Here is a 13,923-nt window from a genome sequence, read left to right on the forward strand (position 1 = left end):
AGCTCTTTTAAATCCCCATCCAAATATTCAATCATTAGACCCAGATTATGGACCAAAATAAACAGAAATAAACGTTTTTATAAAAAGGACACAAAATGAATGATTTTAAAGGACACGAAATGAATTATTTTGGTTTTAAAGGCACGAAAAGAGGAAAATGAGTTATGGTTTGGGGAAATGGGCTAGGAATTGGGTTGTTTTATGAAATGGAAATATGGAGTTAAGCACTCCAAGATTAAATACTCAACCCGACCAATAATGGCGGTGAAAGGTTGTTCATCATCGGGTTTGGTTTAGGGGAGGCATTTTTAGGTGTCTACAGAAGCCCCCACTTTGACTGAGTTTGTAGAAACGCTAGTTTCGAAAACGATAGTCAAAGTAGTCGATAGGGACGGAGAATGATTTAAGACGTTCTGCGATCCTAAATCAATCTGTATATGCCGTTACCTGCAAAAATGTTAATTCCACAGATAAAAGAGTATAGGGATAGAACGCTTATCTGAAACCAGTGTATCGGTGACAAATGAGTTTGGTATTTTCCTATGCTTGAAGGAATCCACCGGATGACGTTTGTTGAAATGCTTTCCATGCTTGAGGAAAGCTGACAGATGAGTTTGGTAGCTTTCTAAGTCTGAAGAAACCTACCGGATGACACTTTCTATGCTTGAGGAAAGTCGACATATGATTTAGGCGTTTTTCTATGCTTGAAGAAATCCACCGATAATGCTTTCCATGCTTGAGGAAAACCGACAAAGGAATTTGGCGGTTTTCTATGCTTGAAGAAATCCACCGGATAATACTTTCAATGCTTGAGGAAAGTCGACAAATGATGATATTGCAAGTCTCTGTGTATCGAGAACATTGCGTCGTGAAATGATGGTGGTCCGCTTGTCCCCGGACGCGGGCTGTAGATGGTTCGCTTGTCCCCGAACATGGGCTGTAGATGGTTCGCTTGTCCCCGAACGTGGGCTGTAGATGGTCCGCTTATCCCCGGACGTGGGTTGTAGATGGTCCGCTTGTCCCCGGACGTGGGTTGTACATGGTTCGCTTGTCCCCGAATGTGGGTTGTAGATGGTCCGCTTGTCCCCGGACATGGGCTGTAGATGGTCCGCTTGTCCCCGGACGTGGGATGGTGATGGTTCACTTGTCCCCGGACGTGGACTGTAGATGGTCCGCTTGTCCCCGGACGTGGGTTGTAGTTGAGACCTGTAAAAATAAATTTGCCAATGGACTCGTATATATTTTGATCAACTTGACCACTGACTTGACCAAGTTTAACTTGATGTGACATGACATGTGTATGACTTGTGAGTGTGTGTGTGTATATGTGTGTGTGCAGACACAAGCAATAAAGATGCAAAAGCAAAAAATTTCCGTCAATTTTTGTCATGAGACGAGTGGAAGGTACTGACTTTCTCCCGAAAAAGAAAGACGTGAAAAATGAAGTTTTGTTTTCGAACTTCTCTCGATAAAAATTTTGAAAAAGTTTTTGAACTTCCCCAAAAGAAAATAATGAAAAAGGGAAGAAGTTTTGAACTTCCTCCTTAAGCAAGACAAAATAAATCGTATGGATTGAATTGCTTTTCTTGAAAGTAATGTATGCATGATGCATGTCCTTAGGCCAGGAGGCTAAGGACAATTACATCATGTGACACGATGAATGAACTTAGGTCACGGAGCTAAGCATCATATATGGTGTAAAGAAACGATCTTGAACGTCACTTAGGTCTGGAAGCTAAGCCCGTATATAGATGAAGTGATTATTGCATAATGAACGTTGTTTAGGTCAAGGAGCTAAGAACGATATGCTTTGTATATAAATGTTGCTCAACATATTATGCAATACATGAAACAATGAACATTGCTCAGGTCAAGAAGCTAAGCAAGTATACAACGTTTCTTCTGATGAATATTGTCTTGAAAGATGATGAAGCATGCGCGGTAAGGAAACAAGATTTCATGATAAAGGGTTCCTAAGGGAAAGATGATATGGATATGTATGTGTGAAAGAAGTGTGTAAAAGTGATACTAAGGTGGCTGCAAGGGTTATGGTGATAGAAATAGATGTGAGAAGAGTCAAAGATGATGACTCTTTAGGCTGGGTAGGCTAAATGATGTGGGTTCAAGCCCCCAAGTCTAGCTCTAAATGGGTAGGGGTAAGCATTGGATATTCTTTGACTCGATCATGCATGGATATGAATATGAATGTGGATATGAATGTGAATGTGGCCGCACCTCGATGTGAGGTTGCCTACGTATCCGTTAGGAACCAGGCCAACGTAGCTCTAACCAAACTTTGCACAAGTGTGTGTACACCTCAAAGAGGTCTTTCAAGGGTTGTAATGTGGTTAAGCTGAAGGTTTAAGGAAGAAATGGGTAAAAGGCTCAAGACCCGAGAGAAGCCCCCAAGATGTGTAATTGGGAATTTGAAAATTTTGAATTTTGCAAGTTTATTTTCAACATTTTTTTTTTCATTCTTTTGAATCAATGTAGGAAATATCAGATCATGCGGTCCATCACTCACTTAGCATTCATGTTTCTCAGGCACAGTACCAAGCACTCGATGAGAGACGCAATTTGAGACGTGTTCATATCAAAGACATTGGAACACTTGCCCTTAGACATTGTTTTATTGTTGCTTTGCTACTTTTTTTTTTTTACTTTCCTTTTGAATGTTATACAATTACACATCTTCCAATCCCAGGGTTAAATGAATGTGGGTTGAATAAAAAAGGTCAATCATTAGACGAGGCTCAAAGTGGTTGATGAAGAAATGGATCTGTGATTGAGTGGTTAATGGGGAATGAATGGGTTGCAAAAGTACCTCAAATCATTGGTATACCTTGTGCTCGGTACGACAATTTTTTTTTTTTTTTTTTTTTTGCTAATCACATGATCGAATGTAAGAAAGAGATGTTCGTTTATGAAGAAGGTAAAAAAATGCGACACATAGACACATGAATAAGGAGAACTTATGCTAGACTTTTTAGGGGGAAGGGTTTGAAATAAAAGAAGAAGAAAACATGAAATCTTGGTGATAAGCTTGCATCGTTATTTGTCTTCATGGCTGTTTATGAGTAACTTCTTGCCGCCTAGTGAGGAAAAAAGTTTCTTGTTGTTGATGCTTTGATTGGAGGAAAGAATAAGGAAGGAGTGACGTTCCCCCTATTCTTCCAACTATTGCCTGGTGATTTTAGACTCAAATACTGTGTAAGGAAGAATTCACTTAATGCATCCACTCAATACTTGGATTGAAAAGGAAGAGTGTATGAAACGATTTTGAAAACTGATGGGAAATACTCCACTCATTCCTATTACGACGGAAAGCGATGCATGCATGGTCCTAGTATACGATCATAAACAATATAGTGCATTACTCGAAGACAAAGTGTGTGCAATGACTCAACATGTGTGATTAGATGAGTTTATTTAGACTCGTGGTATGATCGCATGGCTAGACATGAAGACGTTGTGAAAAACAAAGGACCCAATGACCAAATAGCACGGAAAACTAAAAGACAAACTAACTTGATTAATTTTGTCAAATTTTAATGTTTATGCTATTTACTAGGTGAAAACGGTCCATTGAAAATCGTTATTCATAAATAAGATCAACGACAATCAAAGACGAATAACACATGTTAAGGTTAGCATAAAAATTGATCACAAGAAACTAGGAAGAGGACTAGAATTCTAGAAGAGTTATGACTCATGGGTATAAAAAAATAAAATAAAAATAAAAATCAATAATCCTATGTTATAAGAGTTGACACGGATTAAAGTACTTGGCTAAGACTAGCTTGACACGAGAAGATATAAAAAAAATAAAAAAAAATAAAACAAAAGAAAGTTGACGCTAAAAAGACACCTAAACCGGACAGGCTGTAGCATATCGGTTATAAATTTTTATCTGTGACTCTGATTGAGACAAAACCAACTCCAAATGAAAGATAAAACCCGGGGCTATAGATCCATATGTGCCATGACACGTAACTCTTTCTAAAAATCCGGCTATGACCAAAACAAGTTGACTCTTGTGCAGTATACGGGAATAAAAATCCGAGTTGACTCAAATTTAAAAAAAAAAATCTATGAATCGACTCTAAAAAAAATAAAAAGGGTTTGATTAAAAAAAAAGTCAATAAAAAAAATGCACATATAAGCATATTGTCACGCATGATGCAATGAACTTCGCAATCTAAAGTCAAGTTCTATGTTCGACTATGGTCAAGCTTTTGGGTGTCAAAGGGTACCATGGTTAAGAGTTTGGACGCGTTAGCAAGGCAACCTCCCTTGAGGGTGTATGCCAACGGGCGTCTCCGCGAGTTCGTGATGAAATCGAACTCGACTCCATGGTTTGGGTGGATTTAAAAAACTCGGATGAACCCTTATTGTCATGAACGTTTTCGGGTTGATAGAGCATAAATCCCCCGGGCTAGCCACATACGTAGAACACGTACTATTGTGGCAAAATAGGTAACCTAAAAAGTATATTCATATGTAACAATTCCATTTAAATCGCAGGAATATTTTTCAAGAATCTTTCAAGTCTCATCTACTCATCTTAATTAAATACCGATCACTCAAATCGATAAATAATCAAGAATCCTCCCCAGTGGAGTCGCCAAATTGTAGGCGTCGTTCGAAGTGCGCCTACGTTAAAAGTATGTTGTGAATATGCTTGGCACTCATAGGAAGTGGGAATTGACATTACGATTAGGGACAAGGAAAGTAGGGAGCCGCCAACAAGTTTTTAAGGAACTTGTAAACCGTTCACGGATCATAAAAGGCAACTAAAATAAAGGGATAACAAAGGCAACAACGATTGACCCGTGAAGGTTACACCCCATTCATAATCCATGAGATTACTAACTCCATATGGTTCGGAACCACGAAAAAAGGATCGGGGATGATGGTACGAAGTGAGTCATGGAGTCACATTCGCCCGTATTGGCCTCTACTCGATTCTTATAGTGAAAAGTGATTCTTGCGATCTCAAAGGCATACAAACAGAGATTCAATTTGCTCCAAACTATTATTAAGCTAAATTGGTTAAATATTAATGCAACGCATAATTCTAAAATATCGTGATCACTTGATTTAATAACAAGATTAAAAAGGAACCTAAATCGGTTGTCCAAATTATCTTATTAGGCGTGATTTTCAATTACATATTCCCTTTAACATGCAATATGGTGATCATAATAATAATAGAATCAACATTAATATTGGAAGCAGTTTAACAATAAATTGTTAGTCAAGTCAAATATAAAATAACCTAATCATGATACTAGAAATATAAAACAATAAAATAAGTAATTAAATTAATTAATTACTCACATTCCGCGCGTTCCTTTAAATTGCTATATCATGAATAAATTGTTAATAACTTCAATAAATAAAATATAAAGCAAATGAAAATTAAATTAAACTAAATAAAAGTAGAGTTAATTTGGTCCAAACCCTCAGTTAATTATACCTTTCACGCCTTGGTTTAAGTATAGAACTTTGGGTATTGTATGAACTGTACTCCTTGGAGTGCTTAATTAGGGGAAGTATTTTGAGAAAATAGGATGGCTAGTATTTAGGCTAAAGAGGGAGAAGAGAATTATTTTATGATCAAGCTTGTTGATGATTGAAAAAGGGGTGATATGACCTCTATTTATAGGGAAAAAAGAGGGTCGAAGAATCAAGAAAAGATCGAGTTCGAATCGGATTAAAACTCTTGCGATAGACAACAGTTTTTACGGTTTTTATTTTTATCATATCTTTTGATCCAAAAATTGGAATAAGATTAATAAGATATCGTTGGAAAGATATTGAAGTCTACTTTCTAACCCAATTAGAATCAGATTAAAATATTTTTTAGAATAAAAGATATGGCCGAAATAGTGAGACGGTGTCAGTTTTGGATAGAGTTTGACATTTTATTCATATCTTTTTCGTTATAGCTCGGAATTGATATTATAATATATCATTGGAAAGATAATTTCAAGAGCTATCCAAATATAAAATTTGGATAATAACTATGAGGCACGAAAATAATATCTGTCTATCTTTGAATGTCTTTCAATTCGGATATAATTAGGACTTTAAAAAAAAAGGAGTTTTATTCAATTTCAAACTATTTAATCTTATCTTTTCAAAAAGGATAATTAAGATCTTTTAGAAACTTATAGAAGTTTCTAATTAATCCTAATTGGTTTAGGAATTGGATTAAATAATTTGGACCCTCTACATGATCATTGGGTCGTATGTAAGGTGGGTTTAGGTTCGATTTAGGCTCAGTTTAATATTTTGGCCATAACTTATTCGTTATAACTCGGATTTGGGCTTATAATATATCGTTGGAAAGATCTTTTAAAGCCCCATCCAAATATTCAATCATTATACCCATATTATGGACCAAAATAAACAGAAATAAACGTTTTTATAAAAAGGACACAAAATGAATGATTTTAAAGGACACGAAATGAATTATTTTAGGTTTAAAGGCACGAAAAGAGGAAAATGATTTATGGTTTGGGGAAATGGGCTAGGAATTGGGTTGGTTTATGAAATGGAAATATGGATTTAAGCACTCCAAGATTAAATACTCAACCCGACCAATAATGGCGGTGAAAGGTTGTTCATCATCGGGTTTGGTTTTGGGGAGACATTGTTATGTGTCTACACCTACCCATTTTAAATACCAACTCACGCCCCTTTTTTCCACTCTCATCATACTCCAGCCGCTCTCTCTCCTCCTCTCTCTCCTCTCTCTCTCAGTTCTTATTCTCCTCTCTCAATCTCTTTCGTTCTCACTCCTCCCTCCATTTCTCACTCCCTTCATTTCACTCTCCTCTCTCAATCTCCATTTCGAAAAAATTCGACCAAAAACATATAATTTTGACTAAAATTCCGAGCAGCTTTGGAGAAAAATTTCGAGCAAGTTTTTAGCAAATTTGTGCAAATCGTATGGGTTTTCAAGTTTTTTAGGTCAAATTCGACCATGAAAACTCTAGATCTAGTGTTTTCATGGTCGAATTTGACCTTTAAAACCAAATTTTCAAGTCAAAATTGGTGTTTTGCTTGGGTGGGTTGCGGGTTAGGGACGGTGGAGGTGTGGGGTGGTGGGTGGGTACGGGCTGGCTGGAGATGTGGGTTTTTTTTGGGTGGGTTGCGAAGGGTGGAGGTGTGGGGTTGTGGGTGGGTTACGGTTTGGGTGGAGATGTGGGTTACGGTGAGGGTCGTGGTGGGGTGGTGGGTGGGTACGGTTACGGTGAGGGTCGTGGTGGGTGGTGGTGCTGATATTTGTGGGGGTCATGGTGTGGATCGTGGTGGGTCGGTGGTGTTGGTGGTCTTGGCTGGTGTTGGTGGTCATGGCTGGTTTTTTTTTTTTTTTTTTCGAAAGTATATTTATTTTTATATAGAGCTGATTTTATTAGTTGTATTAATTTTATTGTTGTATTATTTTTTTTTTTTGATGTAAATGTAATATTACAACAAATAATTAATAAAAATATTGATGTTTTTACATATGTTTGGTTTGTCTATCAATTTATGTGAAAAAAACAAAAAAAAAAATTATTTTGTATACCCATAATGGGCAGCGGTTTGGCGCCAAAACCGCTGCCCTTTCTCTAGTAACGGCAAGCGGTTCTGAACTGCTTGCCATTTAAATGGCTAATGGCAAGCCCCCTAAGCGCATGCGGTTCAAAACCGCTTGCCATTAGGGGGTTTGAACCGCTTGCCATTACGTTTATTCTACTAGTGTATACGACCAGCAGATGTGCTGCTTCATTCCTAGGATAGAGGCCTTGATGTATGTGTTGACTTAATGGGGTCTTCACTTTTAACACAATCGGGGTTGTTTGACTTTGTTCCTGGTCGTGTTGTGTCGGCAGCGGCTCAGCGGAAGCGGGACAAGTATGGGGCACGTTGTAAGGCTATTGGATATGGTTTTCTTCCTTTCTCCTTTTCTTCGTTGGGGGAATTAGAGAAAGATGTTATTGTGTTGCTGAAGCGGGTATAGACGTTCGCTAAAACTCAGGATATTGGTGCTCGTACAGCTTCTCACATTTTAAGCAGGATCGGGTTTGCTATAGCTAGAGGGGTGGGGGCCCAGATTGTATCTCGATCGGCTTCCCACCAATTTCTTGTAAAGTTATTGACTTTGTAGGTTTTTTGATATTTTTTTATAATAATAATAATGATGACGTTTGTTAAGTTCAGTATGGGATAGACTTCCCAACACTTTCTACACTCTTTAATGTGGGACAACACACCACTCACATGTGGGTTTTCTCATGGGCTCAACATATGCATTAACCATCAAGATCATGTAGATAATAGAGCACAAAATTAAGTAATAAGTTCGTTTAAATCAAGATAAGAACCAAAGGATAGATATTGCCACTCTTTCTTGGAATAAAAGTACAATTAATCATGCCTAGTAAATAGCTGAACTACGCACAATAAGAACTTAATTGAGACTCTAAAACCAAATAGCTTAGTGAATAGATACCAAGGTGATTTGGTTGTAGCCATTTGAAAACTGTCCATATAATATGATAAGCTAAATAAGGTGAAGATGGCACACATTATTATAAAGGAGAAAACCAATAATACAAGCAAAGTACAGCCATAATACAAACACAATATGTGTGTTAGAAAACACACATAATTATTATTCATCCTTAAAATAAAACACAATACGTAAAATAGAAGACCTAGTGCATGCAAGTAACTAAAGCTTGGAAGGCACTGGTAGGGGAACTGGTTCCTCGTTTCCTTCTCCTCCACAATCTTCTTCCATTGAAACTAGTTCATCTTCTTTTCCTTCCACTTTTACTTGATCGACTTCACGCGAGATGGCCATTCTAGGGAGGTCTATGGTTTCACCTGGCACGATGACAATGTCATCATGGCCTATTGGCGGCATAGCATTACGAGGAAGGCTTTGAGGTTCCTCGATAGTATATTGAAATTCAAAGGTGCTGAGACCCGAGAAAAGGCCATCGTGCAGAGTCTTTTCCTCAAAGGTTCCATCCATAAGGATGTCACTTTGTCTATAAGAGTAAGGGACGTCCATGGAACCTTGTCCAACAATCAAGGTCACCCTTGTAGAACTCCTTGCTGGTACTGTAGCGGTTGTGGAGCCGGTTACTGTTCTCTCAACTCTTTTCATTTTGGACCATTCAACACTACCTGTCATGGAAGATGCATAGTCATATATGATACACTCAAATACAAATTATTACGCGTAAAATTTATGTGGATCAAATGGCCTATTTTAAAGACAATTTCCAAAGTAAAGAAGAAAAGATTTTTAAAGGGGAATTTCCAATTTGAGTGACTCGATTTTTTTTAATATGGTGATTGGGTCATTTTTAATAAAAGTAATTACCTCCGTAGCTTGCAGTTGTAGTCAGTTTTCCCTGAAGTATCACTGGGATCAATCTAACCCTGATGGTAGCCTTGACCGACAATTTCCACGAATGTGACGAGGTGAACTTCTCTTCTATCACCTCTGTGTAGGCGAATTTCACCTCTTGTCTCTCATCATGATATCCATAGTTAAACACAGTTTGGTTTACGGCCTGTAGAGGAACCATATTGTAGATGCGTGCATCCTCTATATGATACCTGTACCAACATTTTTAGCACTTAAATACTTGGGAAGCGAGTTTTTTAGTTTTTACTTTTTACTAAAAAAAAAAAAAAAAAAAAAAAAAGAAGAAGAAAAACTACCTATCTATAATATGATTGGATTCCAAAACTTGGGTACAATCCACTCTATCTTATTCAATTAATATAAGTCATTGTATGGAAAAAATTATACAAACACATGAATATGATAATTATATATACTCCCGTAGTAAATGAACCGATTATAACTAGAGGTATCAATTCGGATAACCGGATGGAGTTTGGATCGGGTCAATTTGGGTTAGGTTTCTTCGGGTCAAAATTATTTTTTTAAACTCGGATCGGGTTAGGTCAAATTAAAATCATGGTCTATCGAGTCCGAATTGGATATGGATCTAGTCAATACCTGATCGGTTCATGTTCGAATTTGAGTCGGGTTGATTTCGACTCGGATGATTTCGGTTTGATCAAGTTCGGTTTTATTAAGATAAGGTTTATTCAAGATTTGGTCAATTCAGATTCAAATCCTTTTCGTGTTTGTCTAGATTTTGGTCGAGTTGACTAAATTCAATATCCAAATAAGGTCATTTTTAAACTAGAGTAATTATTGAATTTTTAACTTATTATTGGGTTGATATCAAGTCAATTATGTTCATTTCTCATATTACATGGTTAATTATTACGAATGCAAAGAATTAGTTTTTTCATTCAATCAGTTTTTGTGTAATACTCCCTCCGTTTTTAAATACTTGCTCCATTTCTATTTTTTGCACTATTTATTTATCCTACTTTGACTAATGTTTGTGATTTATACATAAGAAAAAATATAATCTTGTGGGTACTTGTCGGAATCATCTCATTGAATAGATTATTAATTTTCAATTGTTAGAATTTATACTTATTGATAATTAAATATATTAGTGATCAAATATTAGCATCGGATCGACATGCGTGTCCTAGAGAAATGGAGCAAGTATTTAAAAACGAAAGGAGTATTTATCTTAGCTTGGAACCAGATTTAAATTTAATAGTTATCGATGATTTTTCATACTTATGTACATAAGTGAGATGGTTAGTAATGAATTAGTGATAGGTTGATATATGATAGTCACATAAGTCCTCCTTTTAAGATACTACTCTTCAATTGTTTAATCTCATGAGGCTACGATGCCTACGAATACTATTAATTTGCTTTATTACTAATTCAATTTGTATAAGATATTTTTAGAGTTTTAGACTTTCATTCTAACTTATTAATAATTAGTAAATAAATAGTGAACTTGAAACTAAAAAAAAAAAAATCAATAATAGGTTAGGTTAGGTTTAAAATTATGGTCGGGTTAAATTCGGATCAATTTAGAACTGGGTCAGGTTAATATTAGTTTGTGTTAAAATAAATCGGATTAAATCGGTTATTTTTCGGGTCATTTTCAAATCGGGTTGTCTCCAAGCCGGGTCAAATCGGTTCGGTTTGAGTTCAAGTCGGGACATATCGGGTTCAGGTTGAGTTCAAGTCAAGTTAAGTCGGTGTCGGGTTAAGTTCAGATATGATTAAATTCGGATTCGAATCAAGTTTAGGTTGGTTACAAATTGGATCGATTTGGATAGATCCTGAATTTCTCTAGTCAAATCGGATCGGTTACAGTTTAAAACTTATTATTTTTTTCGAATCGGTTCGGTTTGATTGACACCTCTAATCAAGTAATCATAACAAGCTTTCTTGTTCGATACGAAAAAATTAATACGGATATAATACTTTCTCCGATCTTCATCTATCAATCACTACATAGTTAAGAAGATTATTTGTTACTCCTTATATTTCCTTCCAATTCATTAAAAGATTTTTTATTTGCTTTTTTTTTTTTCCTCCAGCGCACATCTTTGACTGTTATGTATTATATTTATATATGTATTAATAAAAAGAAAAATGCGAAAAAATTGATATGATGTCAGAAATAGCTAAAGTTATTGAGGGACGAAGAAGAGAGTAGCATAGATACCTGATGTCAGAGATTTTACGATCCCGGACTGTTTCCTCTACTGTGAGCACCGCATTAGGTGGGACAGTCGAGGAGGAAGCTCGAATACGACCAGCATTCCCCCCACTGGTCCATCTCTCACAGTAACTGTTGTTATTCGTATTCAACAGAGCTATGGTGCTGTTTTGGATACCAAAACCCTGCCTCACTGGGCGGAAGACCGTGTTCGCGGCGAATGGTCTGCTCGAGTTGCATTGGAGCCAATCACCGTTGATCCTCTCCCAGTACAGATTGAATCTGGTGGACAGTAGGCTGAAATTACCACTAAGAGGTGAAAGCGTTGCAATGTGGTGCACTCTCGGATCCGTTGGATCGTTGGCAACGAACACCAGATTTCTATTTTTACGTGCTCTTAAATAATTCCCATCATTCCCTTTGAACATTACGTGCTTCGGCAAGTTTACAAAGGTGGTCATGTCTCTAAATAACAAGCTAAATGCTTGGTTACCTGTTGTTGCGTCATTCATCCATGTATTAATTCCATTTCTTTTTAATCATAACACTTTTTAATTTTGGAAATTTTAAATTACTTGCAATACATTTCTATCTCAATCTCTCCTACCCACATGGATCTATCTTATTTTTTCTGACTCTCTCATCTTTAAAAATAATCTAAACGACTGTGAAAATTAAAAAGTTACAACTTAAAAAAAACGGAGGAAGTAATAAATGTGAAGTAAAATAACATTACCCTGCCGGACTCCAAGGACACCACCTTGATAAATTATCACAGCGCGGTCAACATTATCGGACTGGTGGAAGAAGCGCACGTTGTTGCCGGAGATGACAACCCTGAACAAAGTGCATGACCGTTCAGAACGGTCTTCCTGGAGCTCGTCTGCAGAGGCGTAAATATAGACACCGGTTGGGTTGAGCCGCAAGTACCTGTTGTTGTAGCAAGATTTGATGTGCACCATGTCACGAGCCCTTGTACTCACCACTTCAAACAAGGTGAAGTTGTTCTCACTAATTACTGTATCAGATGTGTTTCTCAGGGTCGCGTGTAATTCCCCTGTTCCTGTTTCATACTGGAAGAAACGTGAGCTTGACATCAACGTCACAAGCCTCGGTAATCCTGCCATTTTTCTTCTAACTTAAAAGTTGGAATATATATTTGTACTGTTGTGGTTTTTTTTTTTTTTGGGTATTGGCAAATTTTATATTGGAGTTTGTTTTTAATCCTGTTCTATTTATAGAGTGAAATGGATAAGATTGAACTCACTACGTGGGCGACTGTGGTTGCTCGAGTCTTGATATTATTTGGATGATGAGATATAATCATATACAGAGTAATTGTTTTATATTTTTCACACCAATAATTATACCAAGTACTCGTATAATTATTGGTGTACGGACGTACGGAAGACATTATATTTTTGCAATGATAAAAACAAATTAAAGGGCTAGAAGGCTTGTCCGGCACTATATCTATAAGTGATACTCTATCCATCTCTTTATTAAAAATCTTACTAGTATTTAGGTTTGAGTGTATGTAAGATTAAAGAAAGATATAGAGAAGAAAAAAAAAATAGTTGAGAATAATTGCACAATACTAGATGAAACTAAATATTGATCACAAAATATTTTATTACAAAATAGAATACATAAAAATTTTCCTTACTTTTTCTTTTAAAAAACCTTCTGACAACCCTTTACCCATGAAACATTGAAACATTATTGTATTTTTTTTTATGAAGTATTGTTTTACATAGCTTTTTTTTCATTATTCTTGCATTACACCCGGGAGCTAATCTAGTAAAATAATGAGTTTATCACATAAATACATAGAATGTTCGTTTTAAAACATACAAATAAACTGTGCATCGCATGAGTTTTATCTAGTACTGAACATATATAAAATGTAAGTATGTAACTATTACTATGCAAGGTAGGAAATATATGTAGTCAAATACTCAATTTTGACATTAATACTGCATTTCATTCTATCTAACTAAGAAAACAATCAAATTGTCATTGAAATTTAAAAAAATAATAATGATTATTCATTAGTTATGGTCCTTATGGACCAAGTCTTTTTTGCATTATACTTCAGTTGTCTTTTTAGGAACATAAATGTGTAGGTAGTGATGGTAATGCTGGCTTCTACTAATTTTCTTATTCTAAATTGACAGTTATCTAATTCAATTTTTCTTTAATACGTGGCAACTATTATAGTGAATGATTTTTCTTGTTTCTAATTTGTCCTTAAATATTCTTCTGAATTGGCCATCGTCTGTTGGAGTATTTAGGTGCA

General features: G+C 36.2%; 1 protein-coding gene across 1 annotated transcript; it reads right to left on the minus strand.

Annotated features, from left to right (window-relative positions):
- Nucleotides 1-8,530: 8,530 nt before the first annotated feature.
- On the minus strand, nucleotides 8,531-12,838 carry LOC110712380. Its single transcript, XM_021890836.1, has 4 exons — nucleotides 12,361-12,838; nucleotides 11,631-12,117; nucleotides 9,389-9,627; nucleotides 8,531-9,189 (listed from the first exon to the last, which is right to left on the minus strand). The coding sequence occupies exons 1-4, from the start codon at nucleotides 12,749-12,751 to the stop codon at nucleotides 8,729-8,731; spliced, it is 1,578 nt and encodes a 525-aa protein (XP_021746528.1). The 5' UTR covers nucleotides 12,752-12,838; the 3' UTR covers nucleotides 8,531-8,728.
- Between the last annotated feature and the right edge of the window lie 1,085 nt (nucleotides 12,839-13,923).

Source organism: Chenopodium quinoa, unplaced genomic scaffold, assembly GCF_001683475.1.
Source record: "Chenopodium quinoa cultivar QQ74 unplaced genomic scaffold, ASM168347v1, whole genome shotgun sequence".
NCBI lineage: Eukaryota > Viridiplantae > Streptophyta > Magnoliopsida > Caryophyllales > Amaranthaceae > Chenopodium > Chenopodium quinoa.